This window comes from Silene latifolia, chromosome Y (assembly GCF_048544455.1).
Source record: "Silene latifolia isolate original U9 population chromosome Y, ASM4854445v1, whole genome shotgun sequence".
NCBI lineage: Eukaryota > Viridiplantae > Streptophyta > Magnoliopsida > Caryophyllales > Caryophyllaceae > Silene > Silene latifolia.
In genome coordinates, this window is record NC_133538.1 from 143,101,125 (window position 1) to 143,117,902 (window position 16,778).

The window sequence follows — 16,778 nt, forward strand, 5'->3', positions numbered from 1 at the left end:
GTCCTTGATCCATTTGATGGTCTTCCTCCATCCCGAGGTAGTCCTTTGAGGATCTACGCCAATGGTGAAGGTTGGTGAATCGAATTGTCCTTTATTAACTTCGTTAACGAGAGGAGTACATTCTAGAGCGAGACTCTCGATTTGAATTTCATTCTTCAGGTTTGGCAATAATTCAAAGCAATCCACAAATATATTCCCGATAAACACTCCTTTCCAATGACATGGGCGGATAAGATGGGAATAGTCGACATTGTCTTCGACAGAAACAACGTTGGCGTGATCGCCAAATGGATTGGTGATGTTATTGGGTTTGACAGCTGGGATTGGGAGCGTTCCGTTCTCAATCATGTCTTGGATTTCGTGCTTCAGTCGATAGCACCTTTCAGTATCATGGCCTTTCCCTTGATGAAAGGCACAGTAGGCATTTGGTTTATACCATTTACCTTGTTGATCAGCGGGAGGGTCCGGCGTTGGACCAATAGGCTTCAGCTTTCCTTCGGCTATGAGCCTTTGGAGAGCATATGTATAAGTGCATCCGATATCGGTGAATGCCCTAGGTGTTTGGCGCTGCGACTTCTTCGATTGCCCTTCTAAGAGATTGATGGCTTCATCAATATGGGCAAATGCTGGGGCCTTTGCTTTAGATGACGAGGCCCCTTGGTATCCTTTTGGCTTCTCAGCTTCAGCCATTCGGACATCGTCCTCTACCTTTATCCCGATTCTTATCAATTCTTTGAAAGAACCAAAATTCTGGTATTTCAGAGCATTACGGTAAACAGGTCGTAAATTCTTCACGAACTTATCTACCATTTCAACTTCATCAGGCTTCTTAGCTAGTTTCACGCTTTCAGCGCGCCATCTTGCGAGGAATTCAGTAAAGCCCTCTTTTTCCTTTTGTGTCATAACCTCCAAAGTTCTTATGTTGGTTTGAATCTCGACGTTGTCAGCATAGTGCTTACAGAACTCCACCGTAATATCTTCGAAAGTGGGGAAGTTCTTGAGGTCAAGATTGTAGAACCAAGCCTTTGGGTGTTCACCCAGAGATTGGGCGAAAATTTCAGAGAGCATATCAGCAGGTACTCCCTTCAGTGCTAAGTACCCCTTATAGGCCTTAACATGGTGGACCGGATCTTCTGTGCCCTTGAACTTGGGGATGTCAGTGAGTACCATGTTCGTGGGCAACTTATCCTGAACCGGGGCATAGGCCCTAGCATTCTCATAGTGGATATTCTTCCCTTGGGAGAGCTTTAAACGGTCCTCGATGAACTTGAACCGTTTCTCCAAATCAGTCAGAGGTGGAGTAGATGAAGAGGAATCTTCAACCAACTTAGACTCGATCATATCCATTCGGGTCATCATGAGGTTCACGGCCTCCGTGAGCTTGTTGATAGCATCTTCCATCGCTTGACGTCGGGTTTTTGGCGGCCTTTCTACAAGAAAACCCCGTACTGAGTCAATATTTAAAGTAAGAGCCCCTGCACACTTAAGGACACGACCCCAACTTGACTCAAACAAAGACTCGACTTGAGATTGGTTAACCAAAGGTTCGACTCACGGTTTGATTTAGACATCGGTTCATTTTAGACTCGACAAAACGACATGACTCAAACTGTCATAACTCGATTCTAAACTGGACTTGGTGTGACTAAACCCGTGATTGGGCTAACATAGCCCCTGGGTTCGAGTGAAGCGTCCATAAGGCCTAGCTTGGACGTTTTTTGTGGACTATCCTGGACCAAAAGGTCGACCAACATGACTCGAAGCCCAAGAGGTGAGCTTGGGTGACCCAACAAGGTCGTGTTCTAGACTCTTAGGACGAAACACACCCGGCCTAACACGGCCATGACCCGGACACGACTCGACGCATTTCATGCTTGGTTGAGGTTCGAGAAACATTTTGATTTTGAAAAGATGAAGGATTGATTTGAAAATGAGATTTGAAATGGGCAGCATGCCGGCTATAAAAGCTCATTTTGGGCCGAAATTTCTAGTCCTATTTGGGCAGCATTCCGCGTTTTTAAAACCATGCTATTTTGAAAGTAAGTTGTTCAAAAGTTCGGTTTTGAAAAGGACATGGGAATTTTCGAAAAACAAGACTCGGGAAAACACATTGCACATTGTCATTCTCATGTTATAAGGATGTATGCTCCTAGACATCTCTAAGTCTCGGCAAGTCTTCTATAAGAAGGTCTATGCCCTCCATCCTTTTGCGGTCTAATAGAGCGAGGTGTCTTAAGGTAAAGTACCTAGAAGATCGTCCCCACCCTCAAGAACCACGCGAGGCGAAGTGGAAGCGAGCAATGTGCAGCTTCCTGGCATAGTGGGACGTCGCCCCCCACGCATCACGAAGAAACGCTGGGACGGCCCGGGCAAGTCCTTAAGGGTTTATGCATGAATCGTAGCACTATGAGTAATGTTTTACTTTCCAACACTTTCTTTTCAAGTTTCACCTCGGAGGAAAAGACCCTAGAAACACAGTGTAACTAGTCCTCTTTTCCCCAGCGGAGTCGCCAAACTGTGGACAAGGCCCTCGGGAACTGCGTCCGAGGGATCCACACCCGGCATAATCGACTCGAGGTTCTTTCGAATCGAATTAAGACATATTAGAGTCGCCACCAAGTTTTTTGGGAACTTGGAACCGTTCAAGTCAACTTTACACCTTTCATCGAAAAGCATAAAGCCAATCGACTACGAGTGATTAAAGATAAAGACTTGTACCCTATATCACTCGATTTGAATGACTCTCGTAATCCAATGGTATTTAGACGGATCCACAAACCATAGATCTTGAGTAAGGGGTGAGGGTACGTGTTGGGAAGCCCATAAGGACACCAAACCCCGCCCGTCAATAACGGCCTCTACTAAGTCAAGTGTCGGATTTCAAACAAGGTCATAGCTACTACGATGTATGAAATGCAAACGTTGTTTTAACCCTATCATGTGACAACAATTTCTATGTCGTTTTAGATGCAACTAAACTAACTTTGTCAAAGTTGTAATTTAGCATGTGGGTTGATTGATCTAGCAACATTCAAACGAAACAAACAAGGCTTGATGGGGAATGGGGGAGCCGTTGGGATCTACCTATTACAAACCAGGCATTTCATGCCGACACAACAACAAATTAAAGATACAACTCGATCTAAATACAAAGCTATACACACGACGCAATACATGACACCACACACGGCCGTTGGCCTAGAAAACCGTGCACATGAGGGGTGGCCCACGGCTCACATGACACACGGCCTTGGGTCACTCCTCGTAATGCGTGCTCGCGCTTAATCTCATCGAATTAGACATAAGGCTACGCACCAAAGCATGCATTAGCATAAACCGGGCCATGTTGCTTTAAACAACATGCGGTTTACTACGCTCCTACAAGCATTGGGAACAACCGTCTAACCAAATAAAACTAAGGTTTTTAGAAAAGGTTTTGACTCAAAAAGGAGAACTAATTACAAATAGATTACAAAACGTGACTCAAAGAAACATAAATTAATTACAAGTGATAAAACAAATAAAGAACGAACGATGCAAAAACAAACGAAATAGGAAAGGCCAAACACACGGCCAAACACACGGCCAACCACGGCCCAACCAAAGCCAACCTAGTTCCTAAGTTAGATTTATTGATTAGATCGAATGATTGCGAAAAGGAATCGAAAACAAGTTAGAAAACGAGTTAAAAACGATGTTGATTGATTGTCGCGCAAGGGTGCATTCTACATGGCCTAAAGGGTCCAATTAGGTTAAATTCGCTAATTAATTTAACTCATCGAGTGTCAATAAGAAGGTGCTAATCACGCACTCTTATACTAGCGAGAAATTAGGTGAAAGAGAGAGATGCATTCAATTATTTACGGAATCGTCGATTGATTTTATAACTTACGTCGAAGCCACCTAAAGTGTCTAATTAGATTATTAAATTGACTTAAAGTCATCTAATTACGTCATAGGTTAACAATCAGAAGTTAAACTAACATGCAACGGGTCCTAAGGTCCATCGATTTGGCGAAGCTTGAAGAAGAGGGTCGAAAGCGAAGATCGAAGTTAGATAACTTGTTTTATTTATGCCCTACCTTGAACACGAGGATATGTAAATGAGACGGGGTGTACGACCGACAGAAGTAGCGGTTTCTTTTCCCATCTCAAGTCAACGCGGGTGTTCATGGTGGTACTTTAACTCATACTCGGACTAACTAGTTTCGTAGTTAATTTAAGACAAACGATAATTAAAACGAAAAACAAACAAAAAAAGACAATAAAAAGAGGCATAAAAAAACGAAATAAAAAGAGAGAAGAGAAGGGGATTTGATGCACCCTCAACCTACATGTATCGTTGACACCGTCTTGGGTCGTAATCGATGGTAGATTTTATCTCGAGAGGTCGTCGTCGACGAAGTAACAAAGCAACACGCGTTTTGGAAAGTTCCTGGACAGCAGTTTTAAAACAGTGATATCTCCCTCGTTTCACGACGAAAATTCGATCCGAAAGATGTTTTGGAAACTAGAAAGAGAGGAGAACAAGGATCTTAAAGCGACCCCTGCTCGATTTGGGTTATTGGGCACGAAAAACGAGCACAAACAGAACTGGACAGACAAGAGTAAACCGCGAAAACAGAGTGTTATTTCACTCTGTTTTTCGAGGGATCTCGTGTGCTCTCAAGGTCAATTCGGCTCGTAAATCTTTGTCTAATGTGTAGATGGATGTTATGTGGTTAATTAGGAACAAGAAACTCGAATTTTTATGGAGTTTTGATGGAGGAACGAAAGGGTTTTCGAAGGAGACACACAAACAGTTTCAGTTTGTGTGTCGGTTTTGTTTAGGGTTTTTGGAGGATGTTTAGGGTTTGTTTCTGAGGTTTAAAGCTTGTATGTGATGCTTGGATGTATGGAGGACTTAGAGGAATGATTGTATGGTGAAGGGGTGGTATTTATAAGGGTTTAAAATAGGTTAAAAGGGAGGAGAGGCAAATCGGGCTCAATGAACATAGCTGCTGTCCATCGGTTTTGGGAGGGGTTTCTAGGGTTCGTTTTGGGGGATTTCTTGGTGATCAAGCTAGGATAATATGGGTAGGATACTAGGGTATGGGTTAGGGTTAATGGGTACGGGTCTTGGTAGTGTTTGAAGCGGGTTTGGGCTCGCGAATTGAGCTGCAAAACAGGGCATACGGGATTGGGTTGCGGGCTGCTTGTGAGGGGTTTGGGACGAGAATTTGGGCTGCTTGTGAGGGGGTTCGAACATGGGTTGATGGGTATTGGTCTAGGTGGGTTAATGTACTCGAGATTCGTGCCAATTCGCAAAGGAAACGGGCTTAAAAACCGAGCTAAAATCGAGCTCAAAACACACGGTTAAAAACGAGTTCTTCGCTTTTAAAATCGATTTTTCAAATCAATTAATAAATTAAAATAAATGACTTTTCAAATCAAACATTCTCATAAAATGATTTTTCAAATCAAATATTTATTTTATTTTCAATAAAATAAACTTGGGAAAATAAAATTCAAAATAAAATAAATTAAATTGAAATCACTTTAAAAAGCTTTAATTTAAATATCATTTAAATTAATAAAATGAACTCACTAAAAAAGCATTAATTTAAATATCATTTAAATTAATAAAATACTTCATCGACGACGCCCATTCTACCTCGTAAAACGAGCTCCAAATAATGACGATGACAACTAAAGAATACATGTGTCCTATCATCATCGGGTGTTTGTCGGGTTCTCTATAAATTCCAATATCGACGGATACGGGTATCTACAGGAGGTAACATTTTGTGGGATTATACCCCACCGTGCAAGCCACACACAAAAAAAAAAGAGAGAAATACGGTGTAGAGTGCGAGTATATCATAACTATTTAAGGCTGGACCAAGAAAAGAAAGGTAAAGTGACCTAGACCTAGCAAACGAGTCAATGAGGCCGGGTTCGAGTCAGGTTAATTTGGGTTCGGGTTTGCAAGGATTTGAGCAGGGTCGAGTTGAGTCGGGTCATTTTCGGGTAGGTTGTATTCAAGCTATTTGAGGATAACGCCATAACGGTCAGTTTGCGATAATAAACATTCGGGTTGGGTTAATTCGGGTTTCGGGTATTACATTTGTGTCCTTAGTTCGAGTGTGGGTAAGGTTAAGGTCAGGTTATATTCAGATCGGATCAGTTTTGCCATGTTTAAAGGTGAGGGTAAGAAAACTCTCTAGAATAAGAGAGGCATAAGGAGAAACTTTTAAAAGAGCATCGAGACCTAATATAACAGTCAGAATGAGGTTTAAAAGAAAATGAGTCAGGAGAGTATTTTGATTATGAAAAAAAGAGCACAAATTAAACTCATTATCAGAAACGTTCCAAGAGCCATTGGCAATAACTGAGGAAATCAAACACTTGGTTGAGGTGGGAAAGAGAGATCCAAGAAAGGAATCAAAGAGGCCTAAGGGTGTATCTATATTTGTCATTTATCATACTTTAGATAATAATAAGATTAAAAGAGAGAAGATGTGTACATAATGTAGGTAACGCATACGATATTAAGTGAATTAAAATATAAATGGATTATCATTTTTCTTACGCATCATACATTTAGCCAATTATTTTAGAATCTATGCAAACGCATGAACAACATACTAGTTTTACCAATAATCAAGGGAAAAATGAACCCCAAAAGCTGCTCGATGTAGACGAGTTTTAGAATCATAACCAAATTAATTAAGGTACCAACTTAGATAATTAACATTTGTTATAGATAACAGTTTGTTTCCTGAGGGAATTAAATAACTTCGCACCTAAGGTATAAAGCAAATACCAAGTAGTTGTTTGTGAGAAATATAGAGGTGTCCCAAGGGTTTTTTTTTTTGGGTTATTTAATAAGAATAATCCAAAGTATGCCTCGTCTTCTCAAATTAATCCCAACCATACTTTAACCCGTATTAATCCGATCTTTACACTCATTTTTCTTATATCGCTTTATTGGAAGGGCAACCTGTTAAACAAGTTACCCCTTTCCCCTTTTATTATTTGAACCACCATTTTTGTTTCTTTGTTCTCACCTAATTTACCAATCTTTATCATCCATCATCTTCCTTCTTTACCAATCTTCAAACAATCAAAACTCAATGACCCCATATACACCAGCATTCCCATAATATACACTTGTTTTGAAGTTGTCACAATGCTAATCTTCACATCGACATTCACCTCACAGAGTCACAGCTGCCCAGATTCTCTGCCTTATGTTCTAACAGTGACTATTGAATTCTCATTGAAGTTGCGTAACCAAAGGAGCAGAATAATCTGAATTACCACCCACTGAGACCTCCAAAATCCTCTCAATCTAAAACCCCAGATGAAAAATCAAAATCGAATTTTCTTTTACCTTCTCCGTTGATTCTACTACAATGGCGTCTGACGAATTAGAGAGATGATGAAGGACGGAGATGATAGTAGGTGAGTAAAAAGTGGAGTACAATAACTATAAAGAGTAGATAAGTGAAAATTACTAAAGTAAAACGGTTGTAGCAAATCTAAAGATATATCAAATTTTGACAACCCTAGATTTTATGGGGAAATTGAGTAATGGGTAGTTAGTGTTTGAAGAAATAATTAATGGGTTTTTGATTGAATTGAGAAATTTGGGGAAAATAATTAAAGTTTCAATGAGATATTTGAACACAAATAGGATTAAGATCACGCGAGTCATGCAAATTAAGAGGTAAAAAAAATGGGATTAGTTGCTCCTGGGTTTACTGGTAAAAAAAGTCGTTGAAAAACGAAACAGACTGAAGAAGATGAAGATTTAAAGAAACCTACAAAGGTTCACTCTTCACCGGTTATAACAAGTCTAACATAAGGCTGGTGCAGTATAAGAAAAATGAGTATAAAGATCGGATTAATATGGGTTAAAGTATAGTTGGGATTAATTTGAGAAGACGAGACATAGTATGGATTATTCTCATTAAATAACCCTTTTTTTTTCTCAATATGAAAAATGACGCTCCTTGAGTTATAAAGTTTATGTCAAGTTCATAGATAAAAAAAATGATTCAACTACAAACCTCCTGATCATAAACTGTATCATCAACTTTTAAAACGACAATACTACTCCATCACTGTCGCTAACTCCATCAGCAAACCACCCCCACCAACTATTACAACACCACTAGACGATCCTGACCTCCCGCCTCGACACACCACAGGAAAGAAAGCAGAGATGAGTACCCATCTCCCATAACCACGTGTGGCTGGTGATAACTCAGTCATATACTCACCCATCTGATCATATACACTACTCCTTCAGGGACTAATATACTCACATATATCAAATATAAGCGCTTGAGGCTATACCCAAAAATGCTGGTTAGTCTACAAACAAACCTATCAGGTAAGTCAAAAACAAAAACAAAAAACAGTCTCACACTGCAATAATCGGAAATAAAGCCTGCTGATCGAGCTACAACTCAGAACAACTGATAAAATTTCATAAAACCAAGTCCTCATAAATTTATCTGGTAATCAGCTCATACATCAAATTCTACCATGGATCAATCATCCACGGAATTCCTGGTCTATCAACAAATTGAATCTACATTACCAGCACTAGAGAATAGCTATGATGACAATGGAGGTGTGGTAAACCTTTGATCTCAAGTCACAGTTTTGAGCTTAGATGTTAATCATATGGAATTTGGATGTATGCAGCATCACAAACAAAAGGAACGTCAGCATACATGCCAGCGAGAGCACATCGCATAGCTTCGAGCACAGTGAATAAGTAGCCAAAAGCCACCGCTGTCCAAAAGTGCATGCCAAATTTGCCCCAGTAAACAGCAAGTGGCATCCAACGACTGATAGTACCAATTACCTGCAATGCAATTTCCAGCAACATTCCCATCACGACATGGAACCTGAAGAAGTGAGGCCACTCCTTTCTCCTCACAATCCCAAGGTAAGCCATGAAGAAGTAAGCCATAAAAAACCAACCAGGTAGACTGCCAATGGATTGAAAGAACGGGTATGTCAAAAACTCAAGGTCTTCGAGAAATGGATGAAGATGATAGGCTGTTCCTGCATACATCCATGTCTCATGGAGAGGCATGAGATAAGGAAGGCAAGCTAAGGTTCTCCACCACCACCGGGGCTTCTTTGTCATTGGAGGGAAGCGATAACTGTAAGGAACATCCTTCGATGCTCGGGGAGCCATGTCAGATCCTCTACGTTTAGGTATATGAGGAATGGTGCTTAACAACCCACCATGTTCACCACTCAAAAGTGAAGTTGATGAAGCTGAGAGAAGCAAGGATGATGACGCCCTTGCCAAGTGGTGAGTAAGATCTAAAGGAAGACGCAAAAAGTCACAGCAAAAATAAGACAGGGTCATAGAGTAATTATGATCAATAAATGCCCAAAAACTAGATCATAAAAATGGAAATTGACTTATAACTTGCCAAGACTCCAACGTACAAGAGTGGTGGCTCTGAGATATCTCATGCTAAGAACATAACATTGTATAAATGCTAAACAATAGCATTATCCAAGTGCCTTAAGGTCTCTGAAAATGACAGTATAAGAGGACGTCTGATGATGTAGTAATCATAATTATGCCCAAAATTGCATTGAACGTCTGCTAATTTACAAAAAGAACAAAAAAAATGCAACCAAATCAATCTGCCCTTTTATGCTCATTTCTCTATGTTCCAACAACCTATCAACTTGAAAGTACAGATAAAATGTTGAATTTCACCTAAAAATAGTAAAATGTACCATAAATCAATTATCATACTTGTAATTTTTTCTAACAGGGTCTGTTGGCCTTGAGCGACCCTAATAACTAGGTTTGATGATGACCCAGCACTAGAGTCCAATCACTCACTGAAATACCATTGCATAGCTTAAATACCAAATGGAAAGAAGTGAAACGAACTGGTCAGAAAATCATGCTAACAATTACAATAGCTTACCTGCAAGACAATGTGACTTCATCCCCTCGCTCAGTCCATACAAAGCTTTGACAGTTGGAAGTGAAGATTTTGCAGGCAAAGGAGTAGGCCGTGGCCAAGAAGCATTACAGAAAAGAGGCTTGCATCCTCTAGAATGCATTGTGTACCCATTTATGATCATTTCTTTAGCTGAAAACAGCAAATTACAAACATCAGCAAAAGGGCTCATAGAGAAGTTTTACCATATCTCTAGGTTGCATCAAACAATGCACAGATAAAATTCAAATTTGAAATTAGCCGCTACTACAGGAAACTGCAAGCAACAGAAGAAAACAATGCATAGATGGATTCTAGAGGGAGTAGGTCTCATACACGACACCCTATTACCTACCCACTATACGGCTATACAGCTATACTACATAGCCTAATCATACCTTTAGGATGGATTATGAGAAAAGATGGATGAAATAAGAAAGATGGGCTACGGATTTTATTGTTGACATAACATTCTTAAAGCGGTCTCATAGGATAAGGGTCTCATCATAGAACTCCTCTAGTGGGAAGCCTAGTGTAATTAATCACAAAATCAAAATCCAGCATCCCACATTAGCCTTTCGGAGAAGTTCAACTTTATACGTTACAATCGCACTTCCACTTATGAGGATTTCCAGCTAACGCACGACTAACTAACAGGCGGATTACCTCGCAGGGGATAAAATGCGGAAATGCGAATGTCTATAAACAAGAAAGAGCAAGACTTTGTGTTAGAATGAAACAAATTCACTACAACTTTATAAAAATTGATGTTAATTTTTGGAAGACAAACCAAAAAAAGCAATCAAATTTCAAGCCAGAATCAAGGAATTCAAACAGCAATACAATAACTAAGCCATGGGGACAAGAATGGATAGAAGAAATGGGGGAGAGGAAAAGATAGAGAGAGATATACCTTAAAAGATGAGAAGAAGCATAGAAAATGAAGGGATTTGGAGTTGATTGGGAAGGAGAGGGGAGAGAGTTAAGTAGTTAGGGTTTTGGGAAGAGTAAGCATGGTGGTGGATGATCATAAGACTGGGCAAGTGTGATAAACTGGTTATGTAATTGATTGCAGATTTGGGGAGATTGAAGGGGTTTGGGATAAGGCTGAATCCAAGTAGTAGACTTGGGAAACGGGTTACTTGGATTGGGTTTGTTTAGAATATTCGTTTTGAGTATACTGTTTCAAGTAATTAGGAAAGTTTATTGGTCAAACTCCTTAGGGTAAGATTTCTTTCTCATCATGGTTGAAGACATCTCTAAACCAATCTTTAGCACTCGAACATTTTCGTACGCTAATAAAGCTACACAACAGTATTGGGAGTTGTTCACGCGAATGAGATTCTGAATGTCAATCATGCTTCTGAGGAGATTGGTGGTGATTTTTGGGTACCTCCTCAATCTGGCTTCTTAAAACTTAATGTTGATACTGCTGTTGATCCAGACGGTTTTCGGGGACTTGGTATTGTCATTCGAAATCATGATGGAAGTGTTTACCGGACAGCTTGTAAGAGGTTGGAGGGCGACTTTGAGGTGGATGTGACGGAGGCTCGTCGCTTCGGTTTGGTCTTGAGGTGGCCCACGATGGAGGAACTAATCGTATTATCCTTGAGACGGATAACTTAAAACTCTTCTCCCACATTAGTAAGAAACATGTTGAAAGATCGTCCTTTGGCAGGATCGTTGCTGATATCTTCTCTTTAACTTGTAGTTTTGAGTCTTTTAATTGTTTACACGTTAGACGTAGTGGGAACAAAGTGGCTCATGCGCTTGCGAAACTCAGTCTTAGTCGTAGTAGTGATCAAGTATGGTATGAAGGGTATCCAAGTGAAATTGGAACGATTGTAAACTCTGATTTTCGTATTTTAAATTAATATATATATATATATATATATATATATATATATATATCTTATTTCAAAAAAAAAAAAAAAAGAATATGGATTAATTAATGTGAATAATCCATACTATGTGTGACATTCTTATACTACCCTAAACTATGCAATAATTGACTATAATCCCAACTATCCTACACTCTTCCCATATTGTACTTGTCCACTTTTTGTTCATTTAAAGAGGAGGCCTTCTTCTTCATTGTTCCTTTTCTCTTTTTTTCTTCCTATGATCTCTAAGTTCCTGTACTTTCTTTCTCTTTCTTCTTGTTCCTTCTCCATTACATTACTTAGATTTTTCCCGGTTTTATGTGTTCTTGTATTTTTTTTCCAGTTATTTATTGCAAAATCCTCATTATGTGACACTATGTAACTCCCCTTCAAATGAACTAGAAGAAATTTCAAAATACGGAGTACTTGTTAAATATGACACAAAAATCTGAATTATATGATTGGATGGTATCCATGGTGGCAGACACTGACAGTAAGAAGAAGATTGCATGAAAAATCAGAACTCGGATTTGAGGAATGTGAGAGTAGCAAGCTAATTCAGAAGGAATTAGAGAAATTGGGTATTTTTGATTATAAATACCCAGTTGCTCTTACTGGTATTGATAATAAATACTCAGAAATTGCGTGTTGTCTAACCCGAACCCGAGCTTTTTCTTACCCTTAAATGACCCACTAGAAATAACCTCGAAATACACCCGACTTGTAAATGACGCAAAGAGAAATAAGTAAAAATTGAACTTAAATTATGGGTCAATAATGGGTCAGACAACACGCAATTTCTAGGTATTTATTATCAATACCAGTAAGAGCAACTGGGTATTTATAATAAAAAATACTCAATTTCTCTAATTCCTTCTGAATTAGCTTACTACTCTCAAATTCCTCAAATCCGAGTTCTGGGTTTTCATGCAATCTTCTTCTTGCTGTTAGTGCCTGTCACCGTGGACACCATCCAATCATATAATTTTTTGTGTCATATTTAACAAGTACTCCGTATTTTGAAATTTCTTCTAGTTCATTTGAAAGGGAGTTACATAGTGTCACATAATGAGGATTTTGCAACAAATAATTGGAAAAAAAATACAAAAACACATAAAACTGGGAAAAATCTAAGTAATGTAATGGAGAAAGAACAAGAAGAAAGAGAAAGAAAGTACAGGAACTTAGAGATCACAGGAAGAAAGAGAGAAAAGGAACAATGAAGAAGAAGGCCTCCTCTTTAAATGAACAAAATATCAAATTACCGACATTACACAGGTAAAAAAATTGGACAAGTACAATATGGGAAGGGTGTAGGATAGTTGTGATTATAGTCAGTTATTGCATAGTTTGGGGTAATATAGGAATGCCACACATAGTATGGATTATTCACATTAATTAATCCTTTATAAAACCACATATTAATTAAAAAAAGTAATAGCTCCCTTATATCTAACTTAGGAATTGTTTGGCTGCCTCTTAAAAACATGGGCACTTGAAAATCCCATGAATTGGGATTTTAGCCACTTGTTTGGTTGCATTTTTTTTAACTAAAATGGAGGAATTGGAACTTCCTACAGGAACTTAATTCCCACATGATGTAGTAATTGGCTTACCTAGCCCCCCCTTGGTCTTTCTCAATGTCTACATGCTTTATATTTGAGAATTACTATTCTACCCTTGTTCAAACCATTTAATATTTTTTATATTTGAGAGTAATTATTGTTATGAAGGATAAAACAGTATTTATTATCAAAAATCCTGGGAATTAAGGTACTCCAACCAAACAACATATAAGAACTTAATTCATGGGAAATGTGAATTACTTAATGGCAACCAAACAAGTGTAGGTTATTTTCCATGAATTGTAACTTACTACATGAATTAGATTCCTAGATGAACCAAACGACTCCTTATACTTCTATATAAAAAGGGTTATAACAAGCCTAAGTGGAAGATTTTGCGTAATCTTTTTTGTTTCGGGTAAAATTATAGTTATTCTTAATGTAAGACTAGCGCAACTCCCGTGCAAACGCACGGTATTTTAGATACAGAGAATTTGACATTTAATTAAACTAATGCAGTTTACCTTATAAGGAAATCGAATTCACAATATCTAGAGAGAGAGAGAGAGAGAGAGAGAGAGAGAGAAAGAAAATCCCAAAAATATGCGATTTACTGCTTAAAACCCTAAAAAAAACCCTAAAAATGTCGATCGATTGTAGCGATCCGGTTAAATTTCCTCCTCTAAGCTCTAATTCAAACAATAAACAATCTGTGGAAGCAACCCTAGTCTCAGATCCTTCAACGTCGGCGGTGATTGGAGGGCCTGGGAGTGGGGATGGTAATAAATCTGCAAATATTAATCAAGTAGTTGGAATTGCACCATATAATTTGGATGGAATTGATCAGGGCGAGTCTTCTGACTGGGTTGTTCAGAATCGGAGGAAGGGTAAGAAAACTTTGCAAAGTATTCCGGAAGAAGTTGGTGAATTGCTTCAATTTTCTGATGAGGACGTGAAAGAGGAGTTAGAATATTGGAGGAATTCCGTATATGGCTTTATCCTGGGTGCTAATCCACCTGTGGAAGGGGTGGAAGGTTTCTTACGCCGCCTCTGGGCAAGCTACCCAATTGATAAGATTTCCTTTTGTGCTAATGGTGTTTTTCTGGTTCGGTTTAAGAATGCTACTGCTAAGGATCAAATCCTTCAACAGGGACACTTCCTTTTTGATAATAAACCTCTTATTATCAGACCTTGGAGTGAGGATGCGGCCTTAGAGAAGGAAGAGATCAAAGAAGTTCCAGTCTGGGTGAAGATTCATAATCTCCCGCTAAAATTTTGGGGGAAATGTCTTCCGAGAATAGCTGGGTTGATGGGTAAGTTTGTACGATGTGATGGTGCCACAACTGAGAAAACTCGGTTGAGCTTTGCCAGGGTGATGATAGATGTCCCTTTTGGTAAGCCCATACCTAGTAATGTGAAGTTCATGGATTCTGATGGTAGCATTCTCAGTCTGAAAGTAGAATTTGAATGGAAACCTATTTTATGTACTAAATGTCAAGGAATTGGACATGAGACTGCAAAATGTTGAAAAGAGAAAAAAAGGGATACACAGAAGGTTCCTGCACAGAAGGGGGGCCAGAAACAATGGAGACCAAAGCAAGCAGTTGTACCTGTTACAAGTACCTCTGTTGGCTCTCCAACTATTTCAGCTCCGTCTGTTACTGAGTGTACTCCTTATGAAAAGCCAAATAACTTTGATGTGACTTGGGCTACTAATGGTAAGTATCATATGGCAAATACTCCTGCTCGCAAAATTATCAGGCATAGTAGACAAGAGATTCTGGCAGCTAATTTTGGCTCTAACCATCTTAAAAAGGTGAACCTGCTAGAGTCTATTAACAGTGTTACCCCCAAAGTTAGAATAAGGACAAATGGTAGTGCATTACCTCCAATAGGGGGTAATGAGTAACTAGGGTTTTTGGAACATTAGGGGGTTGAATAGTCTATCTAAGCAATCTAGTATTAAAAATTTCCTTAACCATCATCAGATAGGACTATTCGGCCTCCTTGAGACAAAGGTAAAGCCTTTGTCTCTAAATGCAGTGAGGAATAATTTATGTAGTTCTTGGTGTTTAACAACTTATACTCAATATCATAAGGGAGGGAGGATATGGGTCTTATGGAATCCTTCTCTTTTTAGAGTCTATATTCTAAACTACAATGCACAATTCATTCATTTGGAAGCTACAGATTTGGCTGCTGGGACTGCCTCCTATGTGACGTTTGTTTATGCTTTCAATGATACGCAAGAAAGGAAAAGTTTGTGGTCCAATTTGTGTGAGATTAAGAAAACTATCCAGGGACCATGGGTAATTTGTGGAGATTTCAACACTGTTTTACAGCCTTCAGAAAGGTTAGGAGGTAGTAGTACCATGGAAGAAATGGATGATTTCAAAGCATGTGTTGATGAATGTGAGGTTATGGACTGTCCTGCTAGTGGTTCTCTGTATACTTGGTGTAATAAGCATGAGCAGGCTACCAGAGTTTATAGCAGGTTGGATCGTGTACTGGTAAATCAGGAGTGGTTGCAGAATAATGGTCAGGCCTTTGCACATTTCTTTTGTGAAAGCACCTTTGATTACACTCCATGTGTAGTGCAGAGGAAAACTGATTTGTGTAAAAGAAATAGGAGCTTCAAATACTTCAACATGTGGAGTAAATCTGTGGATTTTATTCCATGTGTTCAATTGAATTGGGGGAAAAAGTGGCCTGGGACAAAAATGTTTAATCTGGTTAAAAAGTTGAAGCATTTAAAAAGACCCCTGAAGGAGCTCAATAGGGTTGACTTTGATGATATTGAGAATACTACTGCTAGGGCTCGTATGTATTTGGAATCTATTCAGATTAAGCTTAGAAGTGAACCACAAAATGCTGAGCTTATTCATCTTGAATGGAAGTCGCTAGCTAAGCGATGTTAGATTTTGGAGGAATCCTGCCATGATTTCCTGATTCAGAAGTCTAAGGCTCTGTGGGTGGAGAAAGGAGACACCAACAGTAAATATTTCCATAGTATTATCAAGGACAGACATATAAGGAATATGGTGATGAGAATTGAGAATCACCAAGGTGTCCTGTGTGAGGATAATAGGGAGATCCAGCAAGCTTTCATCGAGTTTTATACTGAACTACTGGGGACATCTACTGCCACTGTTAATGTGTCTAAAATGGTTGATCAGAATGGCAAGATTTGTACTAGTGAGCATCATGCTAGTCTTCTGAGTCCTGTAACCAATGATGAGATTAAACAAGTAATTTTCTCTATTCCTAATACTAAGGCTCCTGGGCCAGATGGTTATTCTAGTGCTTTTTTCAAGGACACTTGGGACATTGTGGGGGGGGGGGGGGACTGTTTGTGATGC

At 39.1% G+C, this 16,778-nt stretch overlaps 2 protein-coding genes across 2 annotated transcripts; one reads left to right on the forward strand and one right to left on the reverse strand.

Moving 5' to 3' along the window:
• Nucleotides 1–8,446: 8,446 nt before the first annotated feature.
• Nucleotides 8,447–11,063, reverse strand: LOC141633806 (protein TIC 20-I, chloroplastic-like). Its single transcript, XM_074446206.1, has 3 exons — nucleotides 10,885–11,063; nucleotides 9,957–10,124; nucleotides 8,447–9,330 (listed from the first exon to the last, which is right to left on the reverse strand). Exons 2-3 carry the CDS (start codon nucleotides 10,114–10,116, stop codon nucleotides 8,669–8,671), a joined length of 822 nt encoding a protein of 273 aa, XP_074302307.1. The 5' UTR covers nucleotides 10,117–10,124; nucleotides 10,885–11,063; the 3' UTR covers nucleotides 8,447–8,668.
• A 2,999-nt stretch (nucleotides 11,064–14,062) lies between these two features.
• LOC141629097 (uncharacterized) lies at nucleotides 14,063–16,337 on the forward strand. Its single transcript, XM_074442158.1, has 3 exons — nucleotides 14,063–14,867; nucleotides 14,952–15,235; nucleotides 15,408–16,337. The coding sequence occupies exons 1-3, from the start codon at nucleotides 14,063–14,065 to the stop codon at nucleotides 16,335–16,337; spliced, it is 2,019 nt and encodes a 672-aa protein (XP_074298259.1).
• The last annotated feature ends 441 nt before the right edge of the window (nucleotides 16,338–16,778 follow it).